This window comes from Aotus nancymaae, unplaced genomic scaffold (assembly GCF_030222135.1).
Source record: "Aotus nancymaae isolate 86718 unplaced genomic scaffold, 86718_ANA_hifiasm-v0.15.2.pri h1tg000011l, whole genome shotgun sequence".
NCBI classification, from domain to species: Eukaryota; Metazoa; Chordata; class Mammalia; order Primates; family Aotidae; genus Aotus; species Aotus nancymaae.
The window spans coordinates 22475259-22499045 of record NW_026988422.1 but is presented as its reverse complement, the minus strand read 5'-3'; the positions used below and the strand labels follow the sequence as shown (position 1 = coordinate 22499045).

At 38.8% G+C, this 23787-nt stretch overlaps 1 protein-coding gene across 1 annotated transcript in view; it reads left to right on the top strand.

Moving 5' to 3' along the window:
- Positions 1-21568, top strand: part of IQCB1 (IQ motif containing B1) — an 80776-nt gene extending 59208 nt beyond the window's left edge. Inside the window, exons 14-15 of the mRNA XM_064374689.1 lie at positions 18447-18603; positions 20415-21568. Of these exons, the coding sequence (XP_064230759.1) occupies positions 18447-18603; positions 20415-20644 (387 nt within the window). The 3' untranslated portion in view covers positions 20645-21568. The remainder of the gene's footprint in view (positions 1-18446; positions 18604-20414) is intronic.
- Positions 21569-23787: the final 2219 nt, after the last annotated feature.

Here is a 23787-nt window from a genome sequence, read left to right as displayed (position 1 = left end):
GCAGAAGAATTGCTTGAACCTGGGAAGCAGAGGTTGCAGTGAGCTGAGATCATGCCATTACATTGCAGCCTGGGTGACAGAGCGAGACTACATCTCAAAAAAAAAATTAGCTGGGCATGGGGTTACATGCCTGTAATCCCAGCTACTCAGAAGACTGAGGCAGGAGAATTGCTTGAACCTAGGACTCAGAGGTTGCAGTTAGCCGAGATCACACCATTGCACTCTAGTTTGTGCAACAAGAGCAAAACTCTGTCTCAAAAAAAAATGAAAGACAAAGAATTTAACATTTCTGGAATGTTAAATCTTTTATAAAGGATTTAACATTTTTGGTAGTTCAAGTGTACTGGTGATCAAGTCTTTCAACTTTTATACGTCTGAAAAAGTCTTTTTTTTTTTTTTTTTTTTGAGACAGAGTTTTGCTCTTGTTACTCAGGCTGGAGTGCAATGGCACGATCTCAGCTCACCACAGCCTCCACCTCCTGGGTTCAAGCAATTCTCCTGCCTCAGCCTCCCGAGTAGCTGGGACTACAGGCGTGCACCGCCATGCCCAGCTAATTTTTGTATTTTTAGTAGAGACAGGGTTTCACCTTGTTGACCAAGATGGTCTCCATCTCTTGATCTCGTGATCCACCCGCCTCGGCCTCCCAAAGTGCTGGGATTATAGGCTTGAGCCACCTCGCCCGGCCAAGTCTTTTTTTTTTAACAATATTTTTTGCCAGGTACAGAATTCAAGGTTGACAACTTTTTGTCCTTTCAGTACTTTAAAGCCAGATATCTTCTTGCTTGCACTGCTCAGGAGGTTGAGGCTACAATGAGGCATGTTCATGCTACTTGACTCCAACCTGGGTAGCCGAATGAGAGCTTGTCTAAAAAAAAATAGTGGCAAGAAACATGAACAGACGTATAAGTGGCCAACAAATGTAATGAAAAATGCTCAATATCATTAATCATCAGAGAAATGTAAATTAAAATCATAATAAATAACCATATTATACCAGTTAAAGTGGCTATTATTACAGAGTCAAAAACAGATGTTAGCAAGGATGTGGAGAAAAGGGAACACTTACACACTGTTGGTGGGAATATAAATCAGAAATGTTAAGTTCTTTAAGATGTAAAAGACTTAACATTTCTGTTTAAAATGATGCCAGGAAAAGATACCAGAGAGAAATCTGGCTCTACATAAAGAAATTAAGAGCACTGGAACTGATGACTACAGCCATGTGTCACATAATGAATTTTCAGTCAGTGTTGTACCGTATGTACAATAGTGGTCACATAACATTATAATAGCATATTTTTACTGGACTTTTTCTATTTTTATATATGTTTACATACACAAATACCACTGCATTGAAATTGCTTACAATATTCAGTACAATAACATACTGTACAGATTTGTAGCCTAAGAGCAATAGGCTATACCACATAGCCTACATATGTAGTAGTCTATACCATTTAAGTTTGTGTAGGTATACTCGGTGACATGCCCACAGTGACAAAATCATCTAACAGCACACTTCTGAATGTATTCTTGTCATTAAGCAATGTATGACTGTACATGGGTATATAGTAGTCCCCCCTTAATTTCAGGAAATGCATTCCAAGACCCCCAATGGAAGACTAAAGCTGCAGATAGTACCAAACCCTCTATATGTGATATTTTTTCCTGTACATAAATACCTATGATAAAGTTTAATTTATAAATTACACACAATAAGAGATTAACCACCACAGTAATAAAATATAACAATTATAGTAATATACTGTAATAAAAGTTATGTGAATGTGGTCTCTCTGTCTCTCTCCAAATATCTTATTGTACTCTACCACAGGTAACTGAAACCACAGAAAGTGAAACCTTGGATGAGTGGGAGACTGCTATGCTATTGAAAGGTTCTTACACTACATATGAAATGATACGTTATCACTTGAAGATAGATTTATAAGTTCAACATGTATAGTATGAACCCTAAAGCAACCACTAAAATTTAAAAAACAAAGAGTTATAACTAACAACTACTAATAAAGTAGCTAATAAGCCTACGAAAGAGATGAAATTAAATCATAAAATATACTTGATTCATCAAGGAAGAAAAAGAGGAAAAATAAAAGAAAATGATGGGACAAAAAGAAAACAAATGATAGACTCAAACGTGATTGTATCAGTAATTAGAATAGGTGAAAATGGTCTGAACTCCCCAATTAAAAAGCAGAGAGTAACAGATTAAATAAAAAATAAAGCCTGATTACATGTTGACTGCAAGAAACATACTTTAAATATGAAAAAAGGTGGAACAAATATAATGATAAAGGAATAAATTAAGAGGGCATAAGAATTTTAAATGTTGATATACCTAATGACAGTGTTTCAAAATACATGAAGCCAACATGGATGAACCTTGATGACATGCAAAGTGAAATAAACCAAATACAAAAGGACAGATATTATATGATTCCACTTATCTAAGATACCTAGAGAAGTCAAATTGATAGAAATGAAAAACTGAATTATGGTTTTCAGGAGTAGAAGGCAGGGATTAGGGTGAGAGGATAGTATTTAAAAAGTATGGAATTTCAATTTGGGCAAATATAAAAGTTCTGGAAATGGACAGTGGCAGTGGTCAAGTAACAGTGTGAATACACCTTAATGCCACTGAACTCTACAATTAAAAATGGCTGAAATGACACATTTTATGTATATTTTACCACAATAAAAAAAATACATGAAGAGCCCGGCACGGTGTCTCACGTAATCCTAGCACTTTAGGAGACCGAGGCAGGTAGATGACAAGGTCAAGAGATCAAGACCATCCTGGCTGACATGTTGAAACGCCGTCCCTACTAAAAAAAAAAAAAAAAAAACACACACACAAATTAGCTGGGCATCATGGCGCATGCCTGTAGTCCCAGCTACCTGGGAGACAGGCAGAAAAATGGTTTGAACCCCGGACTTGGAAGTTTCAGTGAGCCAAGATCGTGCTACTGCACTCCAGCCTGGTGACAGAGTGAGACTCAGTCTCAAAAAAAAAAAAAAAAAAAAAAAAAAAAAATATATATATATATATATATATATATATTTCACATATATATATATTTTCACATATATATATATGAAGCAGAAACTGATAGAACTGTGATGAGGAATAGAAAAAGCCACAATTATTTCAATAAGCCTCTCAACAACTTGTAGAATAAGCAAGGAGAAAAGCAGCAAGGATATGATAGATATGAACAACACTATCTTGATCTAATTGACATTTTTTGAAAACTTCACCAAATAACATTCTTCTCAATGGACATAGAACATTTATCAAGATGACTATGTTCTGTACCATCAAATAAATCTCAATAAACTAAAAAAAATTATACAAAATATGTTCTCTGCCCACGATAGAATTAAGTTAGAAGTCGATAACAGAAATATCTCTGGTTATATCACCAACTACATGAAAACTAAACAACACACTTCTAAATAACCAAGGGCTCAAAAAGAAATCAAAAGGGAAATTAGAAAGTATTTCAAACTGAATGAAAACTCTACCTTTGAAAACTTGTGTATTCCCCAAAAGCAGTATTTAGAAGGAAATTTTTTATCATTAAACACCTATATTTTAAAAAGAAGAAAAGTCTCAAATCAAAGACCCCAGAGAGCTGGGCACAGTGGCATGTGCCAGCTACTTGGGAGGCTGATGCAGGAGGATTATGTGAGCCCAGGATTTTAAGGCTATAGCGGTCCATGATTGTGCCTGTGAATAGCCACTGTACTCCAGCCTGGGCAACATAGCAAGACTGTCTTGTTAAAAAAACAAACAAAACCAAGCAAAAATATAGACAGATCCTCCTTTCTCATTAAAAAAAAAAAACAAAAAAACAAAAAAAACAAAAAAAACCCTCAGCTTATAACTTAAGAAACTAGAAAAGGAGCAAATTAAACTCTAAGTAAGCAGAAGAAAGGAAATAAAGATCAAAGGGAAATCAATAAACTAGGAAACAAAAGCAATAGAGAAAAATCAATGAAACTAAAAGCTGATTGAGAAGATCAATAAAATTTATAAAACTGCAGCCAGATTGATCAGGAAAAAGAAGATACAAATTACCAACATCAGGAGGTAAGAGAAGTGACATCAAAATAGACTCTACAAATATTAAAGAATAAGGGAATATTAATACATTAATCAATACAACAAATTTTATGAAATAGACAAATTCCTCAAAAGACAAATTACCAAAGCTCACCTGAGAAGAGATAAAATGAATAACCTCATATATGTATATGTCTACTAAATTGTAGCTAAAAAACATCTTCACAAGAAAACTTGCATGGCGGGATTACCTCACCGATAAATTTAAGAAGGAAATAATGCCAATTCCATATAAAATGGAAGAAGAGGAAATACTTCCCAACTCAGTTTATAAGACCAGCAATACCCTGACACCATAACCAGAGGCCTTACAAGCAAAGAATTTCAGAACAATATTCCTAATGACCATATATTTCAAAATTCTAAACATTAAAACATTCAGTAACATGGATGAATCTCAAAATAGTTACTAAGCAAATTGAATCTAACAACATATTGAAAGGTTAATATATCATGAACAAGTAAAGATTATCTCAGGAATGCAGGGCTAGTTTAATCTTCAAAAATCACTTATAATTTACAATATTAACAGACTCACACTAAGAAAGCTCATTACATCAATAAATGCCGAAAAATAACTTGACAAAATACAATATCTAGTACTGACACCCCACACACCCCAAGAACCAAATCTTAACAAACTAGGAATTTGGAGGAAACTTTCTCCCCCGATGAAAGGTATCTATGAAATACCTACAACTGACATCATGTTCAATAACAAAAGACTGAATGTTTCTCCTCTGAGATTAGGAACAAGACAGAATGTCATTCAACACAATCATAATCCCATCAGATTTTCTTGTAGAAATGGACACACTAATTCTAAAATTCATATAGAAATGCAAAGGACCTAGAATAGAATAGCTAAGTAACTGCAAAAAAAGAACAGTTGGAGGGCTAACATTACCTGATTGCAATTATAAAGGTATAGCATTTATAATAAAGCTATAAAATCAAAACATTTTGATATTGATACAAAGATACAAAAATAGATCGGTGGAACAGACTTGAATCCAGAAATAAATGCACTTATATACACAACTAATTATTGATAAAGATGCATAGTTAATGCAGTAGAGAAACTGGAGCAACTGGCTATCCATATATAAAAAAATTGAACTTGAAGCCATACATAACTTCATATACAAAATTTAACTCAAAGTGGATCATAGGCCTAAATGCAAAACTTAAAACTATAAAACTGCTAGAAGGAAGCATTGGAGAAATATTGTGACCTTTCTTGAATACAATACCAGAAGCATGATTCAAAAAGGAAAATTTGATAATTGATTTTATCAAAATTTAAAACTTCTCTTCAGAAGATACTGTTAAGAGAGTTAAAGAAATAAGGAACAGATTGGGAGAATATCATTGCCAAGCATATATCTGATAAAGTTCCAATATCCATAATATAGAAAGAACTCTCAAAACTCAACAATAAGAAAAGATATGAACTAGTCGTTTTTGCTTTAATGGACAAAAGCTTTGAACAGACACTTCACCCAAAGATAGACGGATAGCAAATAAATGCATTAGTCACTAAGGAATGCATCATTAGTCACTAAGGAAAATGCATATTAAAATGCATCATTAGTCACTAAGGAAAATGCATATTAAAACCACAATAAGGGCCCAGCACCGTGGGTCATACCTGTAATCCCAACACTTTGGGAGGCCAAGGCAGGAGGATTGCTACAGCCTAGCAGTTTGAGATCAGCCTGGGCAACATAGTGAGACCCCATTTTCTTAATAAAAATTTTCAAAAAAACCTGCAGTAAGATACTTCATATCTGTTAGAATTTTTAAAACGGAACATGCCAAAGATTAGCAAGCATGTGGCAGAATCATCTCTTGTTGGAATGTAAAATAATACAACTACTTTGGAAGACAGTTTGACAGTTTCTTTAAAAATTAAACATATATCTATCATATGATTCAGCCATTCCACTCCTAGATATTTACCCCAGAGAAAAATAATGCATATCCATACAGTCACTTGTATATGAATGCTCATGGCCAAAAACTAGAACCATGGAGTACTATTCAGCATGTATAAAGGAATAAATTGATACTCTGAACAACATGGATGAATCTTTAGCCGGGCATGGTGGCTCATGCATGTAATTCCAGCACTTTCAGAAGCTGAGGCAGGTGAATCACTTGAGCCCAGGAGTTCAAGGCTGCAGTAAGCAGTGATGGCATCACTGTACTCTAGCCTGGGTGACAGAGTGAGACCCTGTCTCAAAACAATTTGAAAAAGAAAAAGGGGGAAAAAAAAAACACACATGAATGAATCTCAAAATAATTATGCTAAATGAAAGAAGCCAGATAGAGTAGAATATATTCTTTATAATTCCTTTTATGTAAACTCTAAAAATATAAACTAATCTATAGTAGCATTAAAGAGATAAGTAGTTGCTTCAGGATAAGTGGATGTGAAGGGTGAGGATAAGGGTTTACAAAAGGGCACAAGGAAACTTGGTAGTGATGAATATTCATTATCTTGATTGTGATGATGGTTTCACAGATGTATGTGTATGTCAAAGCTTAGCAAACTGTACCCTTTCAATAATTGTCATTTAGCGTATGTTATTTTTACCTCAATAAAGCTGTATTTTTAAAAAAATTGTTTTAACCTAAATGCTTAAAAAAAATTTAGGGGTCCTGAGCTTTTAAAAATAATCAGCCTGGCCACCAATAAAACATGTCAAATGAATCTTCTGAGTGACAATCAATCTTATTAACAACTCCTGCCTTAGTCAAGCACCAGGACTGAATTGAAGAGAGGCAGAACCACAACTGAAAACTTTTTTTCCTGTGAGCAGAGATAGAATGAAGACAGAAGCATGCCTCCTTTCCAACAAATAGATAATCAGTTCCTAAGCTCTGTAGAAAGGACTATATTGCTTTTAACAATTTTAACCATTTACAAATTTAATCACCTTTATAACAAATGCTGAAGCCTCCACATCCCAAGAAATTCTGATACAGTAAGTTTTGTGTGGTTTCATGTATCTATATTTTAAAAATTTATTTATTTTCAGTGTGGTAAAATAGATAAAATGTGAAAATTACCATTTTAACTATGTTTAAATGTACAGTTTGGTGGCATTAAGTACATTCATATTGTTTGTGCAACCATCACTGCCATCCATCTTCAGAACTTTTTTTATCTTGTGTAATTGAAACCCTGCATCCATTGAACACTACCTCATCATTCTGCCACGACCCAGCTCCTGGCAACCACCTTCTACTTTCTATCTCTATCAATTTGCCTACTCTAAGTACCTCATGAGAGGAATCATACTTGGTTGTTTCACTTGGTATAATGTCTTCAAGGTTCACATTTTAGTATTTGTCAGAATTTTCTACTTTTTAAAGGCTGAATAATAATTCCATTATATATACTACATTTTGATTATCCATTAATCTGTCAGTGAAAACTTGGGTTCCTTCCACCCTTTGGATATTGTAAATAATGCTACTATGAGCATGTGTGTACAAATATCTGTATCCTTGTTTTTGGTTTTTTTGGATATGTATCCAGAAATGAAAATGCTAGATTGTATGCTAATTATTATTTTTTAATTTTGAGGAACTGCCATACTGTATTCTACAGTGGCTATAACATTTTGCATTTCACCAGTCTCACACAGGGTTCCAATTTGTCCACATCCTTATCAACACTAGTTATTTTCATTATAGTTGTTGTTTTTGATAGTAGCTAATAGATATGAAGTTGTGTCTTATGGTTTGAATTTGCATTTTCTCTGGTTAGTGATTGTGAGCATCTTTTCATTTGTTTATTGGCCTTTTCTTTATCTTTTTTGCAGAAATGTCTATTTAAGTCTTTTATTTTTTTTTCCACAGGGTTATATTTTATTCATTTTTTAATTAACTTGTTTTTTGTTGAGTTTTAGGAGTTCTTTATATATTATGGAGATTAATCCCTTATCAGATATATGATTTGCAAATATTTTATGCCATTCTGTGGACTGCCAGTTTACTTTCTTAATGGTAGTCTTTGGCACACAAAAGTTTTTAATTTTGGTGAAGTTTATTTTTCCGTTTTTTTTGTTTGTTTGTTTCCTGTGCTTTGGTGTCATATGAAGAAATCATCACCAAAACCAATGTCATGATGCTCTTCCTGTGTTTTCTTCGAGGAGTTTTACAGTTTTAGCTCTTATGTTTAGGTCTTTGATCTCTCTTTTTTTAATACACTATATGTAGTTCTGATGCATACTCCTGTTTTTCTTTCTTTTTTAAGTGCTTCTTTAGCTGTATTCTAGTGCAGCGGTTTAAGATCCTGTGGCTGAGAAGTAAAGTTTTAGTGGAACAGGGTTGTATCAAGGATCACGAACAGGAATATCTGAGAAATTTGTGGTGTCGGAATCTTTATCAGCTCCAAAGTTAAGATTATTTCATCCTTGCCCAAACTAATCAGTTAAATTCCTCTTAAATTAGCTGACTAGCCAAAAGAATATGGTCCTTTGGATGATTTTATCCCTTGTTCTGTGAATCCAGAAGCAGTTTTGTTTTTTTTTTTAATTTATTTATTTATTTTTTATTGCATTTTAGGTTTTGGGGTACATGTGAAAAACATGCAAAGTTGTTGCATAGGTGCATTCATGGCAGTGTGATTTGCTGCCTCCCTCCCCCTCACCCATATCTGGCATTTCTCCCCATGCTATCCCTCCCCAACTCCCCACCCCCCCGCTGTCCCCCCTCCCCCACAACAGACCCCCGTGTATAGTGTTCCCCTCCCTGTGTCCATGTGTTCTCCTTGTTCAACACCCTCCTATGAGTGAGAACATGTGGTGTTTGGTTTTGTGTTCTTGTGTCAGTTTGCTGAGAATGATGGTTTCCAGGTTCATCCATGTCCTTACAAAGGACGCGAACTCCTCATTTTTAATGGCTGCATAATATTCCATGGTGTATATGTGCCACATTTTTCCTGTCCAGTCTATCATCGATGGGCATTTGGGTTGGTTCCAGGTCTTTGCTATTGTAAACTGTGCTGCAATGAACATTCGTGTGCATGTGTCCTTATAGTAGAACGATTTATAATCCTTTGGATATATGCCCAGTAATGGGATTGCTGGGTCAAATGGAATTTCTATTTCTAGGTCCTTGAGGAATTGCCACACTGTCTTCCACAGTGGTTGAACTAATTTACACTCCCACCAACAGTGTAAAAGTGTTCCTATTTCTCCACATCCTCTCCAGCATCTATTTTCTCCAGATTTTTTAATGATCGCCATTCTAACTGGCGTGAGATGGTATCTCAATGTAGTTTTGATTTGCATTTCTCTAATGACCAGTGATGATGAGCATTTTTTCATATGTTTGTTGGCCTCTTGTATGTCTTCTTTTGTAAAGTATCTGTTCATATCCTTCGCCCATTTTTGAATGGGCTTGTTTGTTTTTTTCTTGTAAATCTGTTTTAGCTCGTTGTAAATTCTGGATATCAGCCCTTTGTCAGATGGGTAGGCTGCAAAAATTTTTTCCCATTCTGTTGGTTGCCGATTCACTCTATTGACTGTTTCTTTTGCCGTGCAGAAGCTGTGGAGTTTGATTAGGTCCCATTTGTCTATTTTGGCTTTTGTTGCCGATGCTTTTGGTGTTTTGGTCATAAAGTCCTTGCCTACGCCTATGTCCTGAATGGTTTTGCCTAGGTTTCCTTCTAGTGTTTTTATGGTGTTAGGCCTTATGTTTAAGTCTTTAATCCATCTGGAGTCAATTTTAGTGTAAGGTGTCAGGAAGGGGTCCAGTTTCTGCTTTCTGCATATGGTTAGCCAGTTTTCCCAACACCACTTATTGAACAGGGAATCCTTTCCCCATTGCTTGTTTTTATCAGGTTTGTCAAAGATCAGGTGGTTGTAGATATGTTGTGTCGCCTCCGACGCCTCTGTTCTGTTCCATTGGTCTATATCTCTGTTTTGGTACCAGTACCATGCTGTTTTGATTACCGTAGCCTTGTAGTAGAGTTTGAAGTCCGGTAGTGTGATGCCTCCTGCTTTGTTCTTTTTGCTTAGAATTGACTTGGCTATGCGGGCTCTCTTTTGGTTCCATATGAAGTTTAAGGTGGTTTTTTCCAGTTCTGTGAAGAAGGTCATTGGTAGCTTGATGGGGATAGCGTTGAATCTGTAAATTACTTTGGGCAGTATGGCCATTTTCACGATATTCATTCTTCCTAACCATGAACATGGAATGTTTCTCCATCTGTTTGTGTCCTCTCTTATTTCGTTGAGCAGTGGTTTGTAGTTCTCCTTGAAGAGGTCCTTTACGTTCCTTGTTAGTTGTATTCCTAGGTATTTTATTCTCTTTGTAGCAATTGTGAATGGCAGTTCGTTCTTGATTTGGCTCTCTTTAAGTCTGTTATTGGTGTATAGGAATGCTTGTGATTTTTGCACATTGATTTTGTATCCTGAGACTTTGCTGAAGTTGCTTATCAGTTTCAGGAGATTTTGGGCTGAGATGATAGGGTCTTCTAGATATACAATCATGTCGTCTGCAAATAGAGACAATTTGACTTCCTCCTTTCCTAATTGAATACCCTTTATTTCTTTTTCTTATCTGATTGCTCTGGCTAGAACTTCCAGTACTATATTAAACAGGAGTGGTGAGAGAGGGCATCCTTGTCTAGTGCCTGATTTCAAAGGGAATGCTTCCAGTTTTTGCCCATTCAGTATGATATTGGCTGTTGGTTTGTCATAAATAGCTTTTATTATTTTGAGGTACGTTCCATCGATACCTAGTTTATTGAGAGTTTTTAGCATAAAGGGCTGTTGAATTTTGTCGAAGGCCTTCTCTGCATCAATTGAGATAATCATGTGGTTTTTGTCTTTGGTTCTGTTTATGTGGTGAATTACATTTATAGACTTGCGTATATTGAACCAGCCTTGCATCCCCGGGATGAATCCTACTTGATCATGGTGGATAAGCTTTTTGATGTGCTGTTGCAATCGGCTTGCCAGTATTTTATTGAAGATTTTTGCATCTATGTTCATCATGGATATTGGCCTGTAATTTTCTTTTCTTGTTGAGTCTCTGCCGGGTTTTGGTATTAGGATGATGTTGGTCTCATAAAATGATTTGGGAAGGATTCCTTCTTTTTGGATTATTTGGAATAGTTTCAGTAGGAATGGTACCAGTTCCTCTTTGTATGTCTGGTAGAATTCGGCTGTGAACCCCTGTGGACCTGGGCTTTTTTTGGGTGGTAGGCTCTTAATTGCTGCCTCGACTTCAGACCTTGTTATTGGTCTATTCAGGGTTTCGACTTCTTCCTGGTTTAGGCTTGGGAGGAGGCAACTGTCCAGGAATTTATCCATTTCTTCCAGGTTTTCTAGTTTATGTGCATAGAGTTGTTTGTAATAATCTCTGATGATGTTTTGAATTTCTCTGGCATCTGTGGTGATATCCCCTTTATCATTTTTTACTGCATCTATTTGGTTATTCTCTCTTTTCTTTTTTTTTTTATCTTTTTTTATTTATTTATTTATTTATTTATTTATTGCATTTTAGGTTTTGGGGTACATGTGAAAAACATGCAAGGTTGTTGCATAGGTGCATACGTGGCAGTGTGATTTGCTGCCTTCCTCCCCTTCACCCATATCTGGCATTTCTCCCCATGCTATCCCTCCCCAATTCCCCACCCCCCCCGCTGTCCCCCCCACTCCCCCACAACAGACCCCCATGTATAGTGCTCCCCTCCCTGTGTCCATGTGTTCTCCTTGTTCAACACCCGCCTATGAGTGAGAACATGTGGTGTTTGATTTTGTGTTCTTGTGTCAGTTTGCTGAGAATGATGGTTTCCAGGTTCATCCATGTCCCTACAAAGGACGCGAACTCCTCGTTTTTAATGGCTGCATAATATTCCATGGTGTATATGTTCCACATTTTTCCTGTCCAGTCTATCATCGATGGGCATTTGGGTTGGTTCCAGGTCTTTGCTATTGTAAACTGTGCTGCTATGAACATTCGTGTGCATGTGTCCTTATAGTAGAACGATTTATAATCCTTTGGATATATGCCCAGTAATGGGATTGCTGGGTCAAATGGAATTTCTATTTCTAGGTCCTTGAGGAATCACCACACTGTTTTCCACAATGGTTGAACTAATTTACACTCCCACCAACAGTGTAAAAGTGTTCCTATTTCTCCACATCCTCTCCAGCATCTGTTGTCTCCGGATTTTTTAATGATTGCCATTCTAACTGGTGTGAGATGGTATCTCAATGTAGTTTTGATTTGCATTTCTCTAATGGCCAGTGATGATGAGCATTTTTTCATATGCTTGTTGGCCTCATGTATGTCTTCTTTTGTAAAGTATCTGTTCATATCCTTCGCCCACTTTTGAATGGGCTTGTTTGTTTTTTTCTTGTAAATCTTTTTTAGCTCATTGTAAATTCTGGATATCAGCCCTTTGTCAGATGGGTAGGCTGCAAAAATTTTTTCCCATTCTGTTGGTTGCCGATTCACTCTATTGACTGTTTCTTTTGCCGTGCAGAAGCTGTGGAGTTTGATTAGGTCCCATTTGTCTATTTTGGCTTTTGTTGCCAATGCTTTTGGTGTTTTGGTCATGAAGTCCTTGCCTACGCCTATGTCCTGAATGGTTTTGCCTAGGTTTCCTTCTAGTGATTTTATGGTGTTAGGTCTTATGTTTAAGTCTTTAATCCATCTGGAGTCAATTTTAGTGTAAGGTGTCAGGAAGGGGTCCAGTTTCTGCTTTCTGCATATGGTTAGCCAGTTTTCCCAACACCACTTATTGAACAGGGAATCCTTTCCCCATTGCTTGTTTTTATCGGGTTTGTCAAAGATCGGGTGGTTGTAGATATGTTGTGTTGCCTCCGACGCCTCTGTTCTGTTCCATTGGTCTATATCTCTGTTTTGGTACCAGTACCATGCTGTTTTGATTACTGTAGCCTTGTAGTAGAGTTTGATGTCTGGTAGTGTGATGCCTCCTGCTTTGTTCTTTTTGCTTAGAATTGACTTGACTATGCGGGCTCTCTTTTGGTTCCATATGAAGTTTAAGGTGGTTTTTTCCAGTTCTGTGAAGAAGGTCATTGGTAGCTTGATGGGGATAGCATTGAATCTGTAAATTACTTTGGGCAGTATGGCCATTTTCACGATATTCATTCTTCCTAACCATGAACATGGAATGTTTCTCCATCTGTTTGTGTCCTCTCTTATTTCGTTGAGCAGTGATTTTTAGTTCTCCTTGAAGAGGTCCTTTACGTTCCTTGTTAGTTGTATTCCTAGGTATTTTATTCTCTTTGTAGCAATTGTGAATGGCAGTTCGTTCTTGATTTGGCTCTCTTTAAGTCTGTTATTGGTGTATAGGAATGCTTGTGATTTTTGCACATTGATTTTGTATCCTGAGACTTTGCTGAAGTTGCTTATCAGTTTCAGGAGCTTTTGGGCTGAGATGAGGGGGTCTTTGAGATATACAATCATGTCATCTGCAAATAGAGACAATTTGAGTTCCTCCTTTCCTAATTGAATACCCTTTATTTCTTTTTCTTGCCTGATTGCTCTGGCTAGAACTTCCAGTACTATATTGAATAGGAGTGGTGAGAGAGGGCATCCTTGTCTAGTGCCAGATTTCAAAGGGAATGCTTCCAGTTTTTGCCCGTTCAGTATGATGTTGGCTGTCGGTTTGTCGTAAATAGCTTTTATTATTTTGAGATACGTTCCATCGATACCTAGTTTATTGAGGGTTTTTAGCATAAAGGGCTGTTGAATTTTGTCGAAGGCCTTCTCTGCATCTATTGAGATAATCATGTGGTTTTTGTCTTTGGTTCTGTTTATGTGGTGAATTACATTTATAGACTTGCGTATATTGAACCAGCCTTGCATCCCCGGGATGAATCCTACTTGATCATGGTGGATAAGCTTTTTGATGTGCTGTTGTAATCGGCTCGCCATTATTTTATTGAAGATTTTTGCATCTATGTTCATCATGGATATTGGCCTGTAGTTTTCTTTTCTTGTTGAGTCTCTGCCAGGTTTTGGTATTAGGATGATGTTGGTCTCATAAAATGATTTGGGGAGGATTCCCTCTTTTTGGATTATTTGGAATAGTTTCAGTAGGAATGGTACCAGTTCCTCTTTGTATGTCTGGTAGAATTCGGCTGTGAACCCATCTGGACCTGGGCTTTTTTTGGGTGGTAGGCTCTTAATTGCTGCCTCGACTTCAGACCTTGTTATTGGTCTATTCAGGGTTTTGACTTCTTCCTGGTTTAGGCTTGGGAGGAGGCAGCTGTCCAGGAATTTATCCATTTCCTCCAGGTTTTCTAATTTATGTGCATAGAGTTGTTTGTAATAATCTCTGATGATGGTTTGAATTTCTGTGGAATCTGTGGTGATATCCCCTTTGTCATTTTTTATTGCATCTATTTGATTATTCTCTCTTTTCTTTTTTATTAGTCTGGCTAGTGGTCTGTCTATTTTGTTGATCTTTTCAAAAAACCAGCTCCTGGATTTATTGATTTTTTGAAGGGTTTTTCGTGTCTCTATCTCCTTCAATTCTGCTTTGATCTTAGTTATTTCTTGTCTTCTGCTAGGTTTTGAGTTTTTTTGATCTTGCTCCTCTAGCTCTTTCAATTTTGACGATAGGGTGTCAATTTTAGATCTCTCCTTTCTTCTCATGTCGGCACCTATTGCTATATATTTTCCTCTAGAGACTGCTTTAAATGTGTCCCAGAGATTCTGATATGTGGTGTCTTCATTCTCGTTGGTTTCGAAGAACATCTTTATTTCTGCCTTCATTTCAGTGTTTATCCAGTAAACATTCAGGAGAAAGTTGTTCAATTTCCATGAGGCTGTGCGGTTCTGGGTTGGCTTCTGAATTCTGAGTTCTAACTTGATTGCACTGTGGTCTGAGAGACTGTTTGTTATGGTTTCCGTTCTTTTGCATTTGCTGAGGAGTGATTTACTTCCAATTATGTGGTCAATTTTAGAGTAGGTGTGATGTGGTGCTGAGAAGAATGTATATTCTGTGGATTTGGGGTAGAGAGTTCTGCAAATGTCTATTAGGTTTGCTTGGTCCGGGTCTGAGTTCAAGTCCTGGATATCCTTGTTAATTTTCTGTCTCGTTGATCTGTCTAATATTGACAACGGGGTGTTGAAGTCTCCCACTATTATTGTGTGGGAGTCTAGGTCTCTTTGTAAGTCTTTAAGAACTTGCCTTATGTATCTAGGTGCTCCTGTATTAGGTGCATATATATTTAGGATCGTTAGCTCTTCTTGTTGCATTGATCCTTTTACCATTATGTAATGTCCTTCTTTGTCTCTTTTGATCTTTGTTGCTTTAAAGTCTATTTTATCAGAGATGAGAATTGCAACTCCTGCTTTTTTTTGTTCTCCATTTGCTTGGTAAATCTTCCTCCATCCCTTTATTTTGAGCCTTTGTGTATCCTTGCTTGTGAGGTGGGTTTCCTGGATACAGCACACTGATGGGTTTTGGCTTTTTATCCAATTTGCCAATCTGTGTCTTTTGATTGGGGCATTTAGTCCATTTACATTTAGGGTTAATATTGTTATGTGTGAATTTGATCCTGTCATTTTGATGCTAGCTGGCTGTTTTGCCCATTGGTTGATGCAGATTCTTCCTCGTGTTGCTGCTCTTTACCATTTCGTGCATTTTTGGAGTGGCTGGTACTGGTTGTTTTTTTCTATGTGTAGTGCCTCCTTCAGGAGCTGTTGTAAAGCTGGTCTGGTGGTGATGAAATCTCTGAGTGCTTGCTTGTTCTCAAAGGATTTTATTTTTCCTTCACTTATGAAGCTTAGTTTGGCTGGATATGAAATTCTGGGTTGAAAGTTCTTTTCTTTAAGGATGTTGAATATCGGCCCCCACTCCCTTCTGGCCTGTAGGGTTTCTGCTGAGAGATCTGCTGTAAGTCTGATGGGCTTCCCTTTGTGGGTAACCCGACCTTTCTCTCTGGCTGCCCTTAGTATTTTCTCCTTCATTTCAACCCTGGCGAATCTGACGATTATGTGCCTTGGGGTTGCTCTTCTAGAGGAATATCTTTGTGGTGTTCTCTGTATTTCCTGGACTTGAATATTGGCCTGCCTTGCTAGGTTGGGGAAGTTTTCCTGGATAATATCCTGAAGAGTATTTTCCAGCTTGGATGCATTCTCTTCGTCACATTCAGGTACACCTATCAAACGTAGATTAGGTCTTTTCACATAGTCCCATATTTCTTGTTGACTCTGTTCATTCCTTTTTACCCTGTTTTCTCTAATCTTGCCTTCTCGTTTTATTTCATTGAGTTGATCTTCGACCTCTGATATCCTTTCTTCTGCTTGGTAAATTCGGCTGTTGAAACTTGTGCATGCTTCGCGAAGTTCTCGTGTTGTGTTTTTCAGCTCCATCAATTCGCTCATATTCCTCTCTAAGTTGTCCATTCTCGTTAACATTTCGTCAAGTCTTTTTTCAAGGTTCTTAGTTTCTTTGCATTGGGTTAGAACATGTTCTTTTAGCTCACGGAAGTTTCTTATTATCCACTTTCTGAAAGCTGATTCTGTCATTTCATCACGCTCATTCTCCATCCAGTCTTGTTCCCTTGCTGGTGAGGAGTTGTGCTCCCTTGTAGGAGGAGAGGTGTTCTGGTTTTGGGTGTTTTCATCCTTTTTGCGCTGGTTTCTTCCCATCTTTGTGGATTTATCCACCTATCGACTTTGTAGTTGCTGTCTTTTTGATTTTGGTAATTTTAAGTCTGCAGTAGCCGAACTCATAAACCCCCTTTTCTTCCCTCTAGGTGGTCTGTCCCAGGGAATTAGGGCGTTATGATTTTCCGCTGTTGCAATGGTTTTCCCTGCCCACAAGGTGGCAGCCTAGTCACACTCAGCCTGCAGAGGCTTCGTTGAGCTGCTGTGGGCAAATTGTCCTGGGAACTGCAGGGTGTTTCCCGGTGGGTGACGCCCCTCCTCCACAGAGCTGGACCGTCCCATGTTCAGCCGTGTTTCCGGAGGCGTCCTCTTTGCTGGGGAATCTCTTGGGTAGAGTCCCTGCGTCAGCTCCCCTTGCTGGCCCAGAGGGGATCCGGTCTCACTCACTCTGCACAAGGGGCCGCTGCTCCCTGCCTCGGGTGCAGGCAGAGCAGCCGCGCCAGTCCAACCAGCGGCGCTGGCAACCCATGGAGCTTTTCCACTTGTGAATCTCCTGGTCTGTGGGCAGTAAAAATCCGCTGCCCTGTGAGCCGCTGCATCAGCCAAAGCAGCGGCTCTGAGATTCGTGGCACGCCCTTGCCCGGGAGTGTCCTGGCTTGAATCCCTGCTTCAGCTCCCCTTGCTGGCTCAGAGGTGATTCAGTCTCTCTCGCTCTGTACGTGGATCCGCCGCCCCCCACCTCAGGGCATAGGCCGAGGGGCGCGCCGCTCCGCTCAAGCCAGCGGCGCTGGTGACCCGTGCGGCTCCTCCTCCTGTTAATCCCCTGGTCTGTGGTCAGTAAAAATATGTCTGGAAATGCGGCGTCCACTCACCCTCTGCGCCTTCTTTCGGAGCTGCGATCCCAACTTCCTCCTAATCGGCCATCTTGAAAACCCTTCCTCCAGAAGCAGTTATAACATATGACTTCAGTAAGTTTGAGAGTAAGAATAGGATAAGAAGTAAGACAGTCTTTTAGATGGGGTCTAAAACAAAGGAATTGGCTTTGTTACACTTGTTCCAGCCAAGTGTCTTTTATTTTATTTTTTTATTTTTTGAGACAGAGTCTTGCTCTGTCACCCATGCTGGAGTGCAATGGTGAGATTATTGGCTCACTGTAACCTCCATCTCCCGGGTTCAGGTAATTCTTCTGCCTTAGCCTCCCAAGTAGCTGGGATTACAGGCACCTGCCATCATGCCTGGCTGATTTTTGTAGAAACAGGGTTTCACCATGTTGGCCAGGCTGGTCTTGAACTCCTGACCTCAGGTAATCCACCCGGCTCAGCCTCCCAAAGTGCTGGGATTATAGGCATGAGCCAACACACCTGGCTCCAGGCCAGTCTTTACCAAAGAATTTGTAATTTTTAACTGTAATCTCTCAATCTTATCTCTTCTCCTATAATTCCAGTGTCTGAGAAAGTAAAGTATGGGCACATACAAAACAAAACAAAAAACTTCTCCACCATTATTTTTTATCTAAAATTTTTAAGAGACTATTTAATACTTGCACAGGTATACAAGGTAGACATCGATCATGAGATTCAATTGATAAAATGAAAGACAGCTAAGCATTCTAAAATCTCTACTAAGTGGTTGGGTACTTTGATAACCTATGTCCTCTCTGTGACAAGTTTTTCTGTCCTGTGTTTCCAGGGCTCTCCAATGCCAGATGTGGTCAGTAGGGAGCTCCATGCCCAAGCTCAAGAACGATTGCAACACTATTTTATGGGCAGGGCCCTAGAAGAGCGAGCCCAGCAGCACAGAGAAGCTCTGATGGCACAAATCAGCACCAACATTGAACAGCTAATGAGTATGTGCTTATTTTACTTTTGTTCTTGAAAAGGAACAACCTATACAAGGTTTGTGACATCCAAAACCTTCAGAAGGGAACAATTAGTAAGCATCTTTAGCTCATCCCCTAACCTCAAGAAATTTCTACATAGATCAGACCAGCAAACAGTCTTTTCAAATAATGCCAATTTTAAAACCTCCTTCTTGCCTGCATCCCCAGGCCTTGCCATCATTCATATGTATAGGAATTTGTATAGGACAAAGTTATTAATTTCAGATGCTGAGCCCTACTAGCCATCTTTTACTATGTAATCTGAAAAGCTTTTCATCATATTTTAGAAGTAGATGATGACAATAGTTACAGTGCCATTCACTTGTAGAGCATTTTATAAGTTTTTTTTTCCTCAGATGGAGTTTCGCTGTGTTGCCAGGCTGGAGTGCAGTGGCATGATCTTGGCTCACTGCAACCTCCACCTCCCATGTTCAAGTGATTCTCCTGCCTTAGCCTCCCAAGTAGCTGGGACTACATGTAGTAGGCATGTGCCACCATGCCTAGCTAATTTTATATTGTTAGTAGATATGTTTCACCATGTTGGCCAAGATGGTCTCGATCTCTTGACCTCATGATCCACCTGCCTTGGCCTCCCAAAGTGCTGGGATTACAGGTGTGAGCAACCATGCCTGAACTATAATTTTTAATGAAGTACTTTTACAAAAATTAATTTATCTGTGTCTCACAACCACTGATCCATTTAATGAGAGACCCCATCCATGAAGCCCCTGTGTTTCAGTCAGCCTCTTGGATTTCTTTAGTGTATGTGGACAGAAAGGACCACCGTTTTCTATTTAATGGCCACTACTTATGAATTGTATATTTTTTAATTGGATAAATGGCTGAAACTGAGCCTCTCATCTATAGAGTGAGGTTCTACTATTCAAGTTTCTGTTCTTAAAATAAACCATCTTACAAAAATCTACATCTTATTTTATAACACAGAAATGGCCAGGCACTGTGGCTCATGCCTGTAATCCCAACATTTTAAGAGGCCAAGGCAGGCGAATCATCTGAGATTAGGAGTTTGAGACCAGCCTGGCCAACATGGTGAAACCCCGTCTCTACTAAAAATACAAAATTAGCCGAGCATGGTGGCACACACCTGTAATCTGAGCTACTCAGGAGGCGGAAGCAAGAGAATCGCTCGAACCCTGGAGGCAGAGGTTGCAGTGAGCCAAGATCATGCCACTGTACTCCAGCCTGGGCAACAAAAGCAAAACTCTGTCCCAAAACAAGCAAACAAACAAACAAAACCAGAAATGAGCCGAATATGGTGACTCACTGACATAATCCCAACACATTGGGAAGCTGAGGCAAAGAATTGCTTGAGTCCAGGAGTTTGAGACCAGCCTGGGCAGCATAGTGAGATCCCATTTCTACAAAAAAGAAAAAACATTAGCTGGATATGGTGGCATAGTCCCAACTACTTAGGAAACTGTGGTGGGAGAATCACTTCAGCCCAGGAGGTTGAGGCTACAGTGAACTGTGATCATGCTACTGTACTCCAACTTAGGCAACAGAGCGAGACCCTGTCTCAAAAAAAAAAAAAAAAAAGCAAAAAACACAAAAGTAGCTGGGGGTGGTGATATTGCCACCAGCCACAGCTATACCTTTTGAATAGTCAAAAAGCATCCACAGTTAGCAGTGGTGATACATTCAGAGTTGGAATGCTGTTTCTGCCTCCTATAGCAGAGTTATAGCTCTGTAGCTTCCAAGTTTCTACCTGCTTGGCCTAGGACTCTTTGGCTCATCTGTTTATTTTCTGTCTACTACAGAGGCACCAAGTCTGAAGGAGGCAGAAGGGAAAGAACCTGAGCTCTTCCTAAGTAGATCCAGGCCTGTGGCAGCAAAGGCCAAGCAAGCCCATCTCACTACCCTGAAGCACATACAAGCACCGTGGTGGAAGAAGCTTGGGGAAGAATCTGGAGATGAGACTGATGTTCTGAAGGATGAGCTTAGTGTAGAATTAGAAACTTTATTTATTGGTGGAACCAAACCACCTTAGTGAGTTATCCTAAGAATGACACAAATCTCGTATTTTAGGAGATTACACTGGTTCTGCCTCTGACATGCTGGTAGACTAGGGCCATCGTAACTTATTATTTTCCAGAGGTTCTTCTCCAGACAAGACTTGCAAAGAGTTATATTCTACCTCTCTCTGAATTTTCTTTTTCTTTTCTCTGTCTCCTCATTCTTGGCCACAGACACAGATTTCTGTGGATTTTATTATAGAACTAAACTAGCATAGTGTTCTGTTGTTTACATGAAGTATGAGTTTTCTTTTGTTTCTGCTGTTTTCTAAGTAAAGGGTTTTTTTCCTAACTAAATATTTTCAATAATTGATTTGAAAAAGTTGTCAGGATTATTTCAACTTTTCATATTTATTATCTGAAATTCCTATTTCCTATTAATGTGCAGACTTTATTAATGTGAGGAAAAGAAATGCTAAATTGAGGGACATTTCCCTATCTTCTATAAAACAATGGTTGAACTCATTTTCTATTTTGTTATTTCTAAAAGGAACTACATACAAAAAAATGCATTCTTTCTACTGAACTATGAGAACTATATGATGTACTGTTTCCCTTTTTGTCCTTTCTCCTGGGAATCTCAGAGCTAAATATAATGTTTAATTTTTGTTATAATCCTAGGTACCTTTCTGATTATTTGGTTCTAACCTAATAATTTTTAATTTCCCTGTTTACCTTTACATATGTTTCAATACCAGAAGTCACTTCAATTTGTGTTTAAAACAATATGGAATTTAAGTTAAAATCAGTTAACAAATCATGACTCCATATTATAAAGAATCTGGAAGATACTCTTTGTAAAAATGAAAATACCAGTATTTCTGGATGTAAATACCAAATTGTATAATGTTGTGCAATCTCCAAAGTTAACTTTAGTAAAATTCTACTCAAAATTCCTATATTTGTATATATAATTGAAGAAGAAATGTAGAAAAATTATGTGAGTATTGCCCCCAATTTAGCAAACAAAATGCCAGATAATCTAGAACAGTAATTTTTCTTCAGCCCATTAGATAGCTGAAGACTCAAGCCAACCACATAAACTGGGATAGGATTCTATATCTGTGAAATGAAGTATTTCCATCTATATTAGAGCACAAGAGAAAAGTGGCTAGGTAAGAAGAAATCGAAAAAAAATTTAGCAAATTCTTAAAGGCCAGGTGTGGGCTAGCATGTCTATTTAGAATATCTAAGAGCCTCAGACATAAGAAGTTGGGCCTCTACCAAATGCTCACAAGAAAGGTTGAGAATTAGGGCCAGGCACAGTGCCTTGCTCCTGTAATCCCAAAGCTTTGGGAAGCCAAGGCAGGCAGATCACTTGAGCTGAGGTGTTCGAGGCCAGCCTGGCCAACATGGTGAAACCCCACCTCTACTAAAAATACAAAAATTAGCTGGACATGGTGGCATGCACTTTTAGTCACAGCTACTCAGCGGGCTGAGACAGGAAGATCACTCAAGTCCAGAAGGCAGAGGTTGCAGTGAGCTGAGACTGTACACTGTACTGCAGCTAAGTCAACAGAGTGAGATCCTGTCTCAAAACAAAACAAAACAAAAGATTGGAAGCAAGGCAAGAGACATGAAGAGACCTTCGTGGTACAGGTAAGCATGAAGTGATAGGCTGCTACTGGGTGACATAGGCAAAGTCCCCACTTCCCCTTTAGCCTTAAGCTGCTACAGCAGGGCAGTGAGCTCTTACCTCTAAGACTCAGGCAAAATTCCATTGCATGTAAGGAAGGAATGAAGGAATTATAGGAAACACTAGCCCCAGACACAAGCAGAAATCCAGTGTTGCTGAGGTAGAGGTAAAAACAAAAACACTTCATCACCTGGGGAAGGAAAATAAATCATCTTGGGCCCCAAAACTCTTAGTGGAACACTCCACGAAAGTGCCTATAAAGCATATCTGAAATGTCAGTTTAATATGTAATTTGAGTTCCAGTGGCCTCTTTGTGCTGGTATATTAGCCCATTAAATAGATCTGTGTCCTGAGGAAACTCTCTATAGTACTTGAGAGTTCCGCAAAGAGAGTCCTGCCACCTATCTCCTAAGATACATGATAATACATTCCTAAACTTGATGGACTGGAGAAGTCCCCCTAATACAGCTTGCTTTCAAGAGTGTGATTCTTTCTTAGACCCTGAATCAAGAATAAGCCACACCAGTGTTTGGCACAGGCCTCTGCTTAGTTAAGTACATGTTGAATGAATGCTGAGTAACAGCTTTCTGGTCATACTCCCAGAAATTTTGTTTTGAGATTCCTTATACACCTTGCTGTAGGCGCTCCAGGATGAGAATTCTTCATTTGACTTCTTCATTTATTGCTCCTCATATGACTTCTTCATTTATTATAAATGCTCAGTAATGATACATAGAGTAATAGTGCCTGAGTTCTTATGGAATGAATGCTGCTGCTGCTGCTGCTTCTCCGTAGTTGCATCCCCTTTGAAAAGTGGAAATGGTATATGGATCCAAGCATAGAAACCCAGCCCACCTATCTGAGCCTTCCCTGACACATTGCCTATCATGGATGAATTTCAGAATTTCATTCCTGGCTCTTTAAGCTCCATAAGGGACCCAGAGTCTGCTGATTCTATCAGGGAAGACTTGGAGTTAGTAGATGCCATGAACTTTGAACCTAGCCAACTCTAGGCCCTTTAGTGAAATAGCTCTCACATCTCCAGCTCCTGTAGACATGGAATTTTAACAGGGATTTCTTCATCTACCAGAAAAGGAGCTCCCAGCCAGAAACCATGCTTGGGATGCAATCCTTGACATTCTTCATGCAAGAATGGCTGGCTCCTTTAGCTCTCCTGCTCCCAATATGCCAGTGTTCCTGCTCAGCTCTCTCAACTTTTGGGCAAACTGTAGTGCTGCTTGAGGATGCTCAGTGAGAGCTGAAAGACAAGCATTGAGGCCTAATACCAAGGCAGGAGCAGGAATCTCAGATGCCTCTTAGAAACCTGGAACCACAACATCTATTAATTCTACATCTTTAGACTTTCTGAGGCTCAACCTACCATGCTGACTCCTCATTCCAAAGCTAATCAAGCAGGAGGCAAGGAAGCACCTTGCCTGCAGCTCCACAGACAGAACAGACCCCGAATTTCAATCATCTGCA